The 16,085-nt window shown below is 47.8% G+C and overlaps 1 protein-coding gene across 2 annotated transcripts in view; it reads left to right on the forward strand.

The window, feature by feature from the left end:
- LOC144486062 (uncharacterized) overlaps window positions 1-16,085 on the forward strand; it is a 46,812-nt gene that overhangs the window by 8,776 nt on the left and 21,951 nt on the right. For both annotated transcript variants that reach the window (XM_078204166.1, XM_078204167.1), the window contains 4 exons: window positions 1,740-1,858; window positions 5,768-5,917; window positions 9,039-9,585; window positions 10,496-10,618. In XM_078204166.1, coding sequence (XP_078060292.1) covers window positions 1,740-1,858; window positions 5,768-5,917; window positions 9,039-9,585; window positions 10,496-10,618 — 939 coding nt within the window. The remainder of the gene's footprint in view (window positions 1-1,739; window positions 1,859-5,767; window positions 5,918-9,038; window positions 9,586-10,495; window positions 10,619-16,085) is intronic.

The following is a 16,085-nucleotide window of genomic DNA, read 5'->3' on the forward strand; positions in this document are numbered from 1 at the left end:
GTTGGTGCAGACATTATGGGCCGAATGGCCTCCTCCTGCACTGTAGGGATTCTATGTTTCTATGAGTTATCAGCGAGCTTGTTTAGCTGCTTTATTACACAGCCAGTGTACTGAAAATCACAGTCAGCTCAACCGAAGTACACAGCAGCTAGAACTTAGGTGATTCCACATAACTGTTAGAACAGGAGGTGGTCATTTAACCTCTTGCTCCACCTGATCACGGTTGATGTGTACCGTATTCCCTTTACCCACCTTGGTTCCAGAACAAAAATGTTGATATTTGCATTTGGGCCCCGGTCTCATCCTTTTCAGGGGCAATGTTCCAGATTTCCACTTCTCTTTGTGAGAGGAAGTGCTACCTGACATTCCCCCTTAACAAACTGGCTCCAATTTGAAGGGTCTCCCCCTTGTCTCTCAGAAACTAGGGCTGATACCAAAACCTTTCCAAATCTGAAACATGTCAGTTAGATTCCCCTGTAATCTTCTCGAATCGAGGAAATACTAGCCTAGTCTATTCTAACCTCTGCTTTTATTTTAACTCTTAGTTCTGGTAGTCATTGAGAACTGTAAAATCCCTACAGTGCAGAAGGAGGCCATTCGGCCTATCGAGGCTGCACCGATTACCATCCCACCCAGGCCCCATCCCCGTAACCCCACGTATTTACCCTGCTAATCCCCTTGACACCAAGGGCAATTTACCATGGCCATTCCATCTAACCTGCACATCTTTGGAGCACGGGAGGAAACTGGAGCACCCGGAGGAAATCCAGCAGGCATGGGGGAATAAGCAAACTCCACACTGACCCAAGCCGGGAATCGAACCTGGGTTCCTGGCGTTGTGAGGCAGCAGTGTTAATCACCTGTCACTGTTAGCCTCCCTGTGTAAGAAACATTAGCAGGATTCTCCCAAAAACGTTCTCAGTGTCGAATTTGTGGGAAAACTGGACTAAATCACGCTCGCTTTCAGTGGGAGTTCACACTTGAATCTCCCACACTCTGTGCAATGCAGAGGCCACCAGCATGAATATCATTACATTTCGGGTGGCGGGGTCTATTCACACTGGAAAGGCTGAAACCAGTGGGCCTCTGAGCATGCGCAGTCGCCCTGCACAATCAGCCTGCAATTTTAGCTCCAACCCCTCAGGGTGGGAGATGCTAGCAGGCCCGGGGAATTCAGTCCTGGGCCTGCTAATAGCATTTAAATAGAATGTTAAATACTATTTAAATGTTGGCCTCGCCTTCCAGCCGATTTCTGACGCCAGAAATCCGGTCCTGGGAGACGCAAGCGCGGCACAAAAGCTCGCGGGAATCCCACGAATCGACCCTCATTCTCCCGGCCTGCTGCGCAGCGGGATGGGAGAATCGCCCTCAGTTTCTCAAATACCTTCAAAGCATCTTCCCTAGCGTCTCTCTTCAATCTAATCTTAAAGTTTCTGCCTCCAACACCTAAACCTATTGCTGAATCTTGCAGACATGCAGTTTTCTGAAGATGTCTTTGCAGCTCCTGTTTCAAATCTCTCTTGGTTAATCTGGTAACTATTTCCGTCCTTGTTTCACTTAACAATCTATTTCCTCTGGTTATTGGCAATTCAACCAGAACAAACAGTTTCTCCCTGTTTACTCTGCCTAAACCTATCAGGTTGTTGTCTGTCCTCGCGTGTCTTTATCATGTGCGTTCTCTTTCTGACCTTCCTTCTCTACTGCCACTTGACTCTTTTGGTTTTGTACCTTTGGTTTAGCTGAATCTTGCCCAGCCTTGCCCCTGTCCAGGAGAAACCTCAACCTGAAGGAACTTGAGGAGCAGCAGAGGGAGCAGGTAGCTCAGCAAATCAAAGCGGAAAGGAGAAAGAAGCAGAAGGTAAATAATAATAATAATCCATTGCTGTCTCCATGTTGTTTTTCAGACTGCATGAATGTACATGCTGGGGTTTCCCAGGGCTCAGGATTGGGGCCACTGCTTCTCTTAATCTTTATTCATGACCTAGGCTTGGATGCGGGGTGCTGGTGGTTCAATAATATTATCGCTGGGCTAGTAACCCTGAGACCCAGGGTGATGGAGGTCCAAGTTCAAATCCTACTATGGCAGGCCATAGAAGTTTGACAAATTGATGACCATGAAACCATTGTCAATTGTTGGAAAAACTCACCTGGTTCACTAATGTCCTTTAAGGAAGGAAATTTGCCGTCCTTACCTGGTCTGGCCTACCTGTGACTCCAGACCCACTGCAATGTGGTTCACTCTTAAATACCCTCTGAAATGGCCGAGCGAGACACTCAAATCACGAAAAGGTCTTAAAGGAATGAAACCGGACGGGCCATCTGGCAGCGCTCTGGGCACTGAAACAACAACGGCAAACCCAGCCCTATCAACCCTGCGAAGTTCTCCTTACTTCCTGGGGGCTTGTGTGGAATTGGGAGATCTGTCTCTTAGACTGGTCAAGCAACAGCCTGACATCATACAGAATCATATCTTACAGATAATATCCCAGGCACCACCATCACCATTTTAAAAAACTAATTTGCGAGATGTTGGCATTGCTGGCTAGGCCAGCATTTATTTCCCATCACTAATGTCCCTTGAGAAGGTGGAGATTGGCCTGGATATGTCCTGTCCCACCGGCAGGACAGACCCAACAGAGGTGGCGGGCAGCACAATGGTATACAGTCGGGAGGGAGCTGCCCTGGAAGTCCTTGACATTGACTCTGGACCCCATGAAGTCTCATGGCTTCAGGTTAAACATGGGCAAGGAAACCTCCTGATGATTACCACATACTGTCCCCCAGTACTTATCAGTATTCCTCCATGTTGAACACCGCTTGGAGGAAGCACTGAAGGTGGCAAGGGCACAGAATGTACTCGGGGTGGGGACTTCAATGTCCACCACCAAGAGTGGCTCGATAGTACCAGCACAGACTGAGCTGGCCGGGTCCTGAAGAGCATCGCTGCTAAACTGGGTCAGCGGGAAGTGGTGAAGGAACCAACAAGAGGGAAAGCACTTGACCTCATCCTTATCAATCTGCCGGCTGCAGATGCATCTGTCCATGACAGTATCGGTAAGAGTGACCACCGCACAGTCCTTGTGGAGACAAAGTTCCATCTTCACATTGAGAATAACCTCCATCGTGTTGTGTGGCACTATCACCGTGCTAAATAGGACAGACTTCGAACCGATCCAGCAACTCAAGACTGGGCATCCATGAGGAGCTGTGGGCCATCAACAGCAGCGGAACTGTACTCCATCACAATCTGAAACCTCAAGCCCTGGGATATCCTCCAATGATGGAGAAAGTCAGCAAAAGACAAGGCTAAAGCATTTGAACAAAAGAAAGAAAATTACAGCACAGGAACAGGCCCTTCGGCCCTCCAAGCCTGCACTGACCATGCTGCCCGACTTAACTAAAACCCCCTACCCTTCCGGGGGCCATATCCCTCCATTCCATCCTATTCATGTATTTGTCAAGACACCGCTTAAAAGTCACTATCGTATCTGCTTCCATTACCTCCCCCGGCAACGAGTTCCAGGCACCCACTACACTCTGTGTAAACAAACTTGCCTCGTACATCTCCTTTAAACCTTGCACCTTAAACCTGTGCCCCCTAGTAATTGACTCTTCCACCCTGGGGAAAAACTTCTGACTATCCACTCTGCCCATGCCTCTCATAATCTTGTCGACTTCAGATTTGCTACAGTCTTCAGTCAGAAATGCAGAGTGGATGCTCCATCACCTTAACTTCATTGCAGTGTTAATGTAAGCCTTACTTGTGACTAATAAATAAACTTTTTTTTAATGGTGGCCTCCTCTGGAGGTCCCCAGCAACACAGATGCCAGTCTTCAGGCAATTCGGTTCACTGCATGCGACATCAAGAAACAGCTGAAGGCACTGGATGCTGCAAAGGCAATGGGCTCTGACAATATTCCAGCAATAGGACTGAAGATTTGTGCTCCAGAACTTGTTGCTCCCACCAGCCAAGCTCTTCCAGTACAGTTACAACATATTGGCATCTACCCAACCATGTTCGGGGATAGTCAGCATGGCTTTGTCAGGGGAGATCGTGTCTAACAAATTTGGTTGAATTTTTCAAGGAGGTGACTGGGAGTGTAGATGAAGGCAGTGCAGTTGATGTTGTCTACATGGATATCAGTAAGGCTTTTGACTGTGTCCCTCAAGGGAGACTGATCAAGAAGGTAAGAATTCATGGGATCCAGGGCAATTTAGCAATTTGGATCCAAAATTGGCTCAGTGGCAGGTGGCAGAGGATGATGGTCATAGATTGCTTTTGTGATTGGAAGCCTGTGTCCAGTGATATACATGATGTGGAGATGCCGGCGTTGGACTGGGGTAAACACAGTAAGAAGTCTCACAACATCAGGTTAAAGTCCAACAGGTTTATTTGGTAGCACGAGCCACTAGCTTTCGGAGCGCTGCTCCTTCGTCAGGTGAGTTTCACCTCACTCTCTTCTTACTCTCCAGTGATATACCACAGAGATCGGTGATGGATCCTTTGCTGTTTGTCGTGTACATTAATGATCTAGATGTGATAGTAGGAGGTATGATCAGTAAGGTCGCGGATGATACAAAAATTGGTGGTATGGTAAATAGCAAGGAGGAAAGCCTTAGATTACAGGATGATACTGACACGCTGGTCAGATGGGCAGAACAGTGGCAAATGGAATTTAACCCTGAAAAGTCTGAGGTGATGCATTTTGGGAGGACTAATGATGCAGGGGGATACATAATGAATGACAGGACAGTAGGAAGTACAGAGGACCAGAGGGACCTCGGGTGCATATCCAATGATCCCTAAAGATAGCAGGGCAGGTAGATAAAGTGGTTAAGAAGGCATAAGGAATACTTGACTTTATTAGCCAAATGGAACATAAGGGCAGGGAGGTTATGATAGAGCTGTATAAAACACTTGTTAGGTCACAGCTAGAGTACTGTGAGCAGTTCTGGTCACCACGCTGTAGGAAGGATGTGATTGCGCTCTAGAAGGTGCAGAGCAGGTTCACCAGGGTGCTGCCTGGGATGGAGCGTGAGGGGTGGCTGGCTAGGGTGGTATTGTTTTCCTTAGAGCTGAGGAGGCACTGTAATGGTGACCATGAAACAATTGTTGGAAAAACCCATCTGGTTCACTAATGTCCTTTAGGGAAGGAAATCTGCCGTCCTTACCCAGTCTGGCCTACATGTGACTCCAGATGCACAGCAATGTGGTTGACTCTTAACTGCCCTCTGAAATGGCCTAGCAAGCATGTTCATGGGGCAATTAGGTATGGGCAAGAGATGCTGCCTTTGCCAGTGATGCCCACATGCCGTGAAAGGATAAAGAATCCTAAATCAGTCCACTGTGTGCACTGTGACAGAAGGGGTTATGAAAGCAGATAGTGCTAGAAATCAGACACACACAAGCTGAATGATCCTGGGCCTTTTTCACTGCTATGCTGAGGATGTGGGGGAAGTTGAAGTAATTGGATGGCAATTTCAAAGGGCCAGTACAGACATAGTGGGCTGAATGGCCTCCTTCAATGCCGTTTCATTCTCAGGATATTATTCTAGTTTGATCCAGAGAATCCGTTAGCATCTAAAATGCTTAGCTTTCTCTGGACTCCTTTGATTATATCAGTAACAGACCCCGGGGCTGGAGCTGAGGGGGTTGATGTCAGTGTGGGAGTGAGGGGGTTGACGTCGGGGCGGGAGCGAGGGAGTTCAGGGACTGTGAATGTTTTTTTTGGATAACCAGCATGCTGTTTAATTTGCTGTCCGCAGGATCACGAGTTGGCTTTGAAGAGAATCGCTGATGATCGTGAAAATCTGAAAGCAAAATTGTCTCCAGCTTGCCAGACGGACCCCCCTAAACAGGGCCAGAGGTTAGGGGGCAAAATTCAAACTGCAGTGGGAAGCCACTGTATACTCATGGTGAGTTTTACTAAGCCTGGGTTAATTTATCATGGGCAGCTTCTGAAATGATTCACCCCTAGGATCTACAACCCAGGATACGGGTATCCCCTGGACCTGCAGTGGTTCTTGCCGCATTCTGAGATCTGCACTCACTGCCCTGCGCCGCCACGTGTACACACACTGCCTCTCTCTCCTACAGCACGTGGTTACCCTGTTGGGAGTTTTCTATAGGCCTCCGAAAAGTTCCAGAGATGTAGAGGAAAGGATTGCAAAGGTGATTCTGGATAGGAGCGAAAGTAACAGGGTGGTTGTTATGGGGGACTTTAACTTTGCAAATATTGACTGGAAAAGCTATAGTTCGAGTACTTTAGATGGGTCAGTTTTTGTCCAATGTGTGCAGGAGGGTTTCCTGACACAGTATGTAGATAGGCCAACAAGAGGCGAGGCCACATTGGATTTGGTACTGGGTAATGAACCAGACCAGATGTTAGTTTTGAAGGTAGGGGAGCACTTGGTGGTAGTGACCACAATTTTTTAGCGATGGAAAGGGATAGGTATATACCGAAGGGCAAGAGTTATAGCTGGGAAAAAGGAAATTATGATGCGATTAGGCGAGATTTAGGATGCATAGGTTGAGGAAGGAAACTGCAGGGGATGGGCACAATTGAAATGTGGAACTTGTTCAAGGAACAGCTACTGGGTGTCCTTGATAAGTATGTACCTGTCAGGCAGGGAGGAAGTGGTCGAGTGAGGGAACTGTGGTTTACTAAAGAAGTTGAATCTCTTGTGACGAGGAAGAAGGAGACTTATGAAAAGATGAGATGTGAAGACTCAGTTAGGGCGCTTGAGAGTTACAAGTTAGCCAGGAAGGACCTAAAGAGAGAGCTAAGAAGAGCCAGGAGGGGACATGAGAAGTCTTTGGCAGGTAGGATCAAGGAAAACCCTAAAGCCTTCTATAGGTATGTCAGGAACAAAAGAATGACTGGGGTAAGATTAGGGCGAGTCAAGGACAGTAGTGGAAAGTTGTGCGTGGAGCCTGAAGAGATAGGAGAGGCACTAAATGAATATTTTTCGTCATTATTCACGCAGGAAAAAGACAATGTTGTCGAGGAGAATACTGAGATACAGGCTATTGGACTGGACGGGATTGAGGTTCATAAGGAAGAGGTGTTAGCAATTCTGGAATGTGCGAAAATAGATAAGACCACTGGGCCGGATGGGATTTATCCCAGGATTCTCTGGGAGGCTAGGGAGGGGATTGCAGAGCCTTTGGCTTTGATCTTTATGTCGTCATTGTCTACAGGAATAGTGCCAGAAGACTGGAGGATAGCAAATGTCCCCTTGTTCAAGAAGGGGAGTAGAGACAACCCTGGTAATTATAGACCAGTGAGCCTTACTTTTGTTGTGGGCAAAGTTTTGGAAAGGATTATAAGAGATAGGATTTATAATCATCTAGAAAGGAATAATTTGATTAGGGATAGTCAACACGGTTTTGTGAAGGGTAGGTCGTGCCTCACAAACCTTATTGAGTTCTTTTGAGAAGGTGACCAAAGAGATGGATGAGGGTAAAGCAGTTGATGTGTTGTATATGGATTTCAGTAAAGCATTTGATAAGGTTCCCCACGGTAAGCTATTGCAGAAGATAGGGAGGCATGGGATTGAGGGTGATTTAGCAGTTTGGATCAGGAATTGGCTAGCTGTAAGAAGACAGAGGGTGGTGGTTGATGGGAAATGTTCATCCTGGAGTTCAGTTACTAGTGGTGTACTGCAAGGATCTGTTTTGGGGCCACTGCTGTTGTCATTTTTATAAATGACCTGGATGAGGGCGTAGAAGGATGGGTTAGTAAATTTGTGGATGACACTAAAGTCGGTGGAGTTGTGGACAGTGCAGAAGGTTGTTGCAGGTTACAGAGGGACATAGATAAGCTGCAGTGCTGGGCTGAGAGGTGGCAAATGGAGTTTAATGCGGTAAAGTGTGAGGTGATTCACTTTGGAAGGAGTAACAGGATTACAGAGTACTGGGCTAATGATAAGATACTTGGTAGTGTGGATGAGCAGAGAGATCTCGGTGTCCATGTGCATAGATCCCTGAAAGTTGGCACCCAGGTTGATAGGTTGTTAAGAAGGCGTTGGTGTGTTAGTTTTTATTGGTAGAGGGATTGAGTTACGGAGCCAGGAGGTCATGTTGCAGCTGTACAAAACTCTGGTGCGGCCGCACTTGGAGTATTGCGTACAGTTCTGGTCGCCGCATTATAGGAAGGATGTGGAAGCATTGGAAAGGGTGCAGAGGAGATTTACCAGGATGTTGCCTGGTATGGTGGGAAGGTCTTATGAGGAAAGGCTGAGGGACTTGAGGTTATTTTCGTTAGAGAGAAGAAGGTTAAGAGGTGACTTAATAGAGGCACACAAGATGATCAGAGGATTAGACAGGGTGGACAGTGAGAGCCTTTTTCCTTGGATAGTGATGGCTAGCACGAGGGGACATAGCTTTAAATTGAGGGTTGATAGATATAGGACAGATGTCAGGGGTAGGTTCTTTACTCAGAGAGTAGTAAGGGCGTGGAATGTCCTGCCTGCAGCAGTAGTGGACTCGCCGACATTAGGGGCATTTAAATGGTCATTGGATAAACATATGGATGATATTGGAATAGTGTAGATTAGAGGGGCTTTAGATTGGTTCCACTGTTCGGGGCAACATCGAGGGTCGAAGGGCCTGTACTGCGCTGTAATGTTCTATATTCTAGCACTGACTCACCCCCTCTCACTCTCCATGCAATCGCAGAAGGTGTGACACCTGCCCCTTTATCTCTTCCCTCCTCACTGCTCAAGCCCCCAAACACTCATTCCAGGTGAAGCAGAGATTTATTTAGACTTTCAGTTTAGTCTCCTGAATTGGCTGCTCTCAGTGCAGTCCCCACGACTGGGGAGACCAAACATAGACTGGGTGACCATTTTACGGAACACTTTGGCTCAATCCACAAGCGTGACCCTAACCCTCCAGTTGCTTGCCGTTTCAGTTCTCCATCGTTTGCCCCCACTGAGGGTAATTAGTGATCATTGTATATCTGTGTTGACCTATCTTTGCTCCTTCCAGCCTATCTCCAGTTTCAATTGCTCACATTCCCCTTTCCTCCTTCAGATCAGGCTCCCATCGGGAGAGTCTCTCCGCCAGCGATTCCGTCAGGATGACACACTGCAATGTGTGAAGGACTACATCATGCAGCAATGCCCCAAGCTTCACACTATTGCCCTCCTCCAAAGTTTCCCCAAGAGGCATTTCACTGCCAGTGACCTGGGCAGCACATTGGGAGCTTTGGGACTGAGTCCCAACGCCACGCTGTGTGTACAGGATGAAGAGCAGAGAGCCACGTCCCAACTGAGTCTGCCGCCAGGCGCCTACAGACTGACAGCCCCCAGCGTTCCCACCACGGCAGTCCCAGCCAGCGATGATGCCCTGGTGCGGCCGACTACACCGCCCAAGCCTGAGGTTCACTTAGGATCGAGGCCACCTGGTCAGCGATCCTGGGGGCAGGGAGAAGCGCTGGGACACAAGCCAACACAGGAGGTGGCAGCTCACAAGACGGAGGAACGGCAATCTTCACCTGGACGCGTGCAGCCGCCTGAGCTCAGGAACGTCGGGATACCGGCACTAATGGAATATCCACCCAGGTCAACACACTTCTGGGGTAAGAGTCTCGAGCCTCTGGGATCTGATAATGCCTTCCTTACATCAGAGGTTTTGGGAAAATGTCAGTTCCTGACCCTGGACCCATTTCAACAACAGAAACAGTGTCAGCAAATTCTGTAAGGTACAGAGTAAAACTCCCCCCACACTGTCCCCATCAAACACTCCCAGAGCAGGAACAGCACGGGGTTAGATACAGAATAAAGCTCCCTGTACACTGTCCCCATCAAACACTCCCAGGGCAGGTACAGCACGGGGTTAGATACAGAGTAAAGCTCCCTCTACACTGTCCCCATCAAACACTTCCAGGACAGGTACAGCACGGGGTTAGATACAGAGTAAAGCTCCCTCTACACTGTCCCCCATCAAACACGCCCAGGACAGGTACAGCACGGGGTTAGATACAGAGTAAAGCTCCTTCTACACTGTCCCCCATCAAACACTCCCAGGATAGGTACAGCACGGGGTTAGATACAGAGTAAAGCTCCCTCTACACTGTCCCCCATCAAACACGCCCAGGACAGGTACAGCACGGGGTTAGATACAGAGTAAAGCTCCTTCTACACTGTCCCCCATCAAACACTCCCAGGATAGGTACAGCACGGGGTTAGATACAGAGTAAAGCTCCTTCTACACTGTCCCCATGGCATGTCTGATCCTCAGACAAGATCCGATCTCTCAATGTGCCAGCGCTCCCAGCTCGATGACGGGCAGCCTGAGTGAGACTGGCAGCTTTTGGAGTTGAGCGCCATTCCCAATGTGTGTCAGGAAATAGGTTGAGACTTTGGATTGAAGAGATTTTGTTTCCATCCAGGAAGCTGGATTGCAAGCGAGCTGTGTGTGTGAAGGGAGCAGCTTGTCTGTGCCGCAGTGCACTCCGCTAATCCAACAGTGTTTGTGTTTTTGTGCAGGCCGGGGTCAGAAGTTGGCGGCAGCTGAACAGGGGGAGTTAGCAAACGTCAACGAGGAAGAAGCTGATCACCATGTTGGAGAAGCAGAGAACCTCATCGCAGAGGATCAACTCATTCCACACGGTCAGTGAAGCTGAGCGGAGAGGGGGAAATATTGACCCAAAGGTCCTAGCTCCTTGGTCAGAACCGACCAATAGGAGGTGAACACAGGTTAAGGTGGAGAATTGGGGATTAAGAGAGGCAGAAAGTTAGACCCTCGGGTTTAAATGCAGCGAGTGAGAGCAAAGAAATGTTTGATTCTGGATTTTATACAGAACTGAATAAATTGAACTAGTTTTTGGGAAGTAGGAGTTGCTGGAAAGGCCAACCTAATTGGCTGTCCGTAATTGTCCTGTCAAGGTGGCCAGGCCGCTTTGACCATGAGAGCAGGGAAGGGTAGCAGCTTTACTTCCTAAAATAACTGCTGCAGTCTGACAGCTTCAGCGTCACTTGTACTTGTCACATGAGGAACGGTTGAGGACTCTGGGTCTGTACTCAGAGTTTAGAAGGATGAGGGGAAATCTTATTGACGCTTAGAGGATACTGCGAGGCCTGGATAGAGTGGGTGTGGAGAAGATGTTTCCACTAGTAGGGAAACTAGAACCAGAGGGCACAACCTCAGGCTAAAGGGACAACCCTTTAAAACAGAGATGAGGAGGAATTTCTTCAGCCAGAGAGTGGTGAATCTGTGGAACTTTTTGCTGCAGAAGGCTGTGGAGGCCGGGTCATTGAGTGTCTTTAAGACAGAGATAGATAGATTCTTGATTAATAAGGGGATCAGGGGTTATGGGGAAAAGACAGCAGAATGGGGATGAGAAAAGTATCAGCCATGATTGAATGGTGGAACAAACTCGATGGGCCGAGTGGCCTAATTTTCCTCCTATGTCTTATGGTCTTATGAACTGATCCCAGCTCCTTCATTTTAAATTGAAACTAATTCTCAGACTTGCCTTAGTGGGATTTAAACTGACATTCTCTGGATTACTGGCCCAGATGTGGAGATGCCGGCGTTGGACTGGAGTAAACACAGTAAGAAGTTTAACAACACCAGGTTAAAGTCCAACAGGTTTATTTAGTAGCAAAAGCCACACAAGCTTTCGGAGCCTTAAGCCCCTTCTTCAGGTGAGTGGGAATTCTGTTGACAAACAGAGCATATAAAGACACTCAATTTACATGAATAATGGTTGGAATGCGAATACTTACAACTAATCAAGTCTTTAAGAAACAAAACAATGCGAGTGGAGAGAGCATCAAGACAGGCTAAAAAGATGTGTATTGTCTCCAGACAAGACAGCCAGTGAAACTCTGCAGGTCTAGGCAACTGTGGGGGTTACAAATAGTGTGACATGAACCCAATATCCCGGTTGAGGCCATCCTCGTGTGTGCGGAACTTGGCTATCAGTTTCTGCTCAGCGACTCTGCGCTGTCGTGTGTCGCGAAGGCCGCCTTGGAGAACGCTTACCCGAACATTTCGGCCTCTGATATTCGGGTAAGCGTTCTCCAAGGCGGCCTTCGCGACACACGACAGCGCAGAGTCGCTGAGCAGAAACTGATAGCCAAGTTCCGCACACACGAGGACGGCCTCAACCGGGATATTGGGTTCATGTCACACTATTTGTAACCCCCACAGTTGCCTAGACCTGCAGAGTTTCACTGGCTGTCTTGTCTGGAGACAATACACATCATTTAGCCTGTCTTGATGCTCTCTCCACTCACATTGTTTTGTTTCTTAAAGCCTTGATTAGTTGTAAGTATTCGCATTCCAACCATTATTCATGTAAATTTAGTCTGTGTCTTTATAAGCTCTGTTTGTGAACAGAATTCCCACTCACCTGAAGAAGGGGCTTGCAGCTCCGAAAGCTTATGTGGCTTTTGCTACCAAATAAACCTGTTGGACTTTAACCTGGTGTTGTTAAACTTCTTACTGTACTGGCCCAGACACAGCCATTCCTCAGTGAGAGAAAGAGCAGGGAGAGCAAGCTCATCTCATTGTGGTCTCCTGAGCATCCCTGATTTAAATTTTCACCACTGGTGGCTGAATCTTCAGCTGTCTACACCCCAAGCTCTGGAATTCCCTCCCCAGACCCCACTCTGTCTCTCGTGCTCACTTTCCTCCGGTAAAACACTCCTTAAAACCAACCTCTTGCTTCACTTTGCCCACCTGCCCAAACATCTCCTTGTGCAACTCAATGTCTTATTTCACTTTATGACGGAGGGGAGGCAGTGACAGTGTCACCTACACGAGGAATGCAGTGGTACAGCCTAATGCTGCAGGCACATGGGTTCCAATCCTGCCACAGCAACTGGTGGAATTCAAACTCCGTGAATAAATCGGGAATTGAAAAACTGGACTGTGATGATGGCCATGAAACATTGTCAGATTGTTGTAAAAAAAAACCCATCTGGTTCACTGATGTCCTCATGATCCACAGCAATGCCATCTGAAATGGCCGAGCAAGCCACTCAGTTGTAACAAACTAAGTCTAAGAAGAACTAAGCTGGATGGACCACCCAATGGACCACCTAGGCACCTGACACAATCTGTCGACCCTACAAAGTCCACCTGAAAACTTGTGCCAAAATTGGGAGAGCGTCTCTCAGACTCAGCTTCAGGAGGAGTGGAGTGGCGGATCCACAGAAGACACTCCCAGAGTGGGGAGAGGAGCTCCAAGGGTCTGGGCAGGCATTGAGCTTGAAAACAAAGTGAACAGTGACTTCAAGGGAAAAGCTGTGGTAAATTGATTGGCTGGAGTATGGTGAGCTGGGACATTACCCACAGCGGTCAGAGAGTTAGAGAGGATAAAGGAACGTGGGAAAGAACGAGATTCAGAGCAGAGTGCTAGTCCGGAGCCCCTGAGGTGATGTCAGGATTTAAAAGTGACGCAGGGTGAGTGGAAGCAGCTAATTGGGTGAGTATGGTCGGGTAAGTATTTTATTATGTGTATCGCTTCTAGTTTTATTTTCTGGTTTAGAGTTGTAAAGGCTGTATTCTGTAGTAACATCCTGTATCTGCTGCAAGAGTCACCGTGCCTTTGAAGCAGAAATTAGGCCAGAACCATTCTTGGGAATTCTTTGAGATCCAATCGAATGATCAAACTACCAGTCATGTGAGAACACAAATGATCTGAAGAAATTGGCATTCTGCAGAGAGGCAGAAATTGTCCGATGCTTGAGGTTGCTGAGGAGGACTTAGCAGTGGACAGACCCAAAGAGAGTGACCAATGAGCATAGGTGAGTAAGTGATCACCCCAGAAGCTGGAGTCTTCTCTCAGCAGGACTCCAAGGCAGCCGAGAGCTGCAACTCCTGTACCAAGTTTCTCATTAACAATAAAATACCTTCTGTTCCGAACAAAGTCTGAAATCTCTTGATGGCAGTCGTGTGTCACGACAAAGCATCATGTATTTTAGCTTCATTGTATTTGATTAGAGTCTGCAGCACAGAAACAGGCCATTCAGCCCATCGGGCCCGATGCTAGTTTGTGCTCCACATGAGCCTCCTCCCATTCTCTTGATCTCATTCTATCTTACCATATCCCTCTGTTCCTGTCTACCTCACCTGTTCATCCAAATCCCTCTTTAAATGTATCTCTGCTATTCACCTGAATCATTTCCTGTGGTGGTGAGTTTCACACCCTCTCTACACTCTGGTTAAAAGCATTTCTCCCCAATGCCCCATTAGTGACTGACTGAGTCATAGAATCCTATAGGGCAGAAGGAGGCCATTCAGTCCATCAGGTCTTCACCGACTACATTCCCACCCAGGTCCTATCCCCATAACCCATGCATTTACCCTAGCTAGTCTTCTGACACTAAGGGCAATTTAGCATGGGCAATCCACCTAATAAAGAACAAAGAACAATACAGCACAGGAACAGGCCCTTCGGCCCTCCAAGCCCGCGCCGCTCCCTGGTCCAAACTAGACCATTCTTTTGTATCCCTCCATTCCCACTCCGTTCATGTGGCTATCTAGATAAGTCTTAAACGTTCCCAGTGTGTCCGCCTTCACCACCTTGCCCGGCAGCGCATCCGCACATCTGCACATCTTTGGACTATGGGAGGAAACCGGAGGAAACCCACACAGACACGGGGAGAACGTGCAAACTTCACAAAGGCGGTGACCCAAGCCGGGAATCGAACCCGGATCCCTGGTGCCGTGAGGCAGCAGTGCTAACCACTCTGCCACTGTACCGTCATTTCTGACAGTTTAGCCTGTCAATTCCAGCATCTTCCATGTAAACCTTTGTTGCACTTAGAGCAAGTAATTGAGAAGGCTACTGGAATCTTGGCCTTTATTGCAAGGGGATGGAGTATAAATGTAGGGATGCTTTGCTACAATAGTACAAAGCATTGGTGAGACCACACCTAGAATTTACAGTTTTGGTTTAGGAGGGACACAATTGCATTAAAAGCAGTTAGAACATAGAACATAGAACAGTACAGCACAGAACAGGCCCTTCGGCCCACCATGTTGTGCCGAGCTTTATCTGAAACCAAGATCAAGCTATCCCACTCCCTATCATCCTGGTGTGCTCCATGTGCCTATCCAATAACCGCTTAAATGTTCCTAAAGTGTCTGACTCCACTATCACTGCAGGCAGTCCATTCCACACCCCAACCACTCTCTGCGTAAAGAACCTACCTCTGATATCCTTCCTATATCTCCCACCATGAACCCTATAGTTATGCCCCCTTGTAATAGCTCCATCCACCCGAGGAAATAGTCTTTGAACATTCACTCTATCTATCCCCTTCATCTTTTATAAACCTCTATTAAGTCTCCCCTCAGCCTCCTCCGCTCCAGAGAGAACAGCCCAAGCTCCCTCAACCTTTCCTCATAAGACCTACCCTCCAAACCAGGCAGCATCCTGGTAAATCTCCTCTGCACTCTTTCCAGCGCTTCCACATCCTTATAGTGAGGTGACCAGAACTGCACACAATATTCCAAATGTGGTCTCACCAAGGTCCTGTACAGTTGCAGCATAACCCCACGGCTCTTAAACTCCAACCTCCAGTTAATAAAAGCTAACACACTATAGGCCTTCTTCACAGATCTATCCACTTGAGTGGCAACCTTTAGAGATCTGTGGATATGGACCCCAAGATCTCTCTGTTCCTCCACAGTCTTCAGAACCCTACCTTTGACCCTGTAATCCACATTTAAATTTGTCCTACCAAAGTGAATCACCTCACATTTATCAGGGTTAAACTCCATTTGCCATTTTTCAGCCCAGCTTTGCATCCTATGTATGTCTCTTTGCAGCCTACAACAGCCCTCCACCTCATCCACTACTCCACCAATCTTGGTGTCATCAGCAAATTTACTGATCCACCCTTCAGCCCCCTCCTCTAAGTCATTAATAAAAATCACAAAGAGCAGAGGACCAAGCACTGATCCCTGTGGCACTCCGCTAGCAACCTGCCTCCAATCAGAAAATTTTCCATCCACCACCACCCTCTGTCTTCGACCAGACAGCCAGTTACCTATCCAATCGGCCATCTTTCCCTCTATCCCACACCTCCTCACTTTCATCATAAGCCGACCATGGGGGAC

The sequence above is a fragment of the Mustelus asterias genome, unplaced genomic scaffold (genome assembly GCF_964213995.1).
Source record: "Mustelus asterias unplaced genomic scaffold, sMusAst1.hap1.1 HAP1_SCAFFOLD_282, whole genome shotgun sequence".
Classification (NCBI taxonomy): Eukaryota; Metazoa; Chordata; class Chondrichthyes; order Carcharhiniformes; family Triakidae; genus Mustelus; species Mustelus asterias.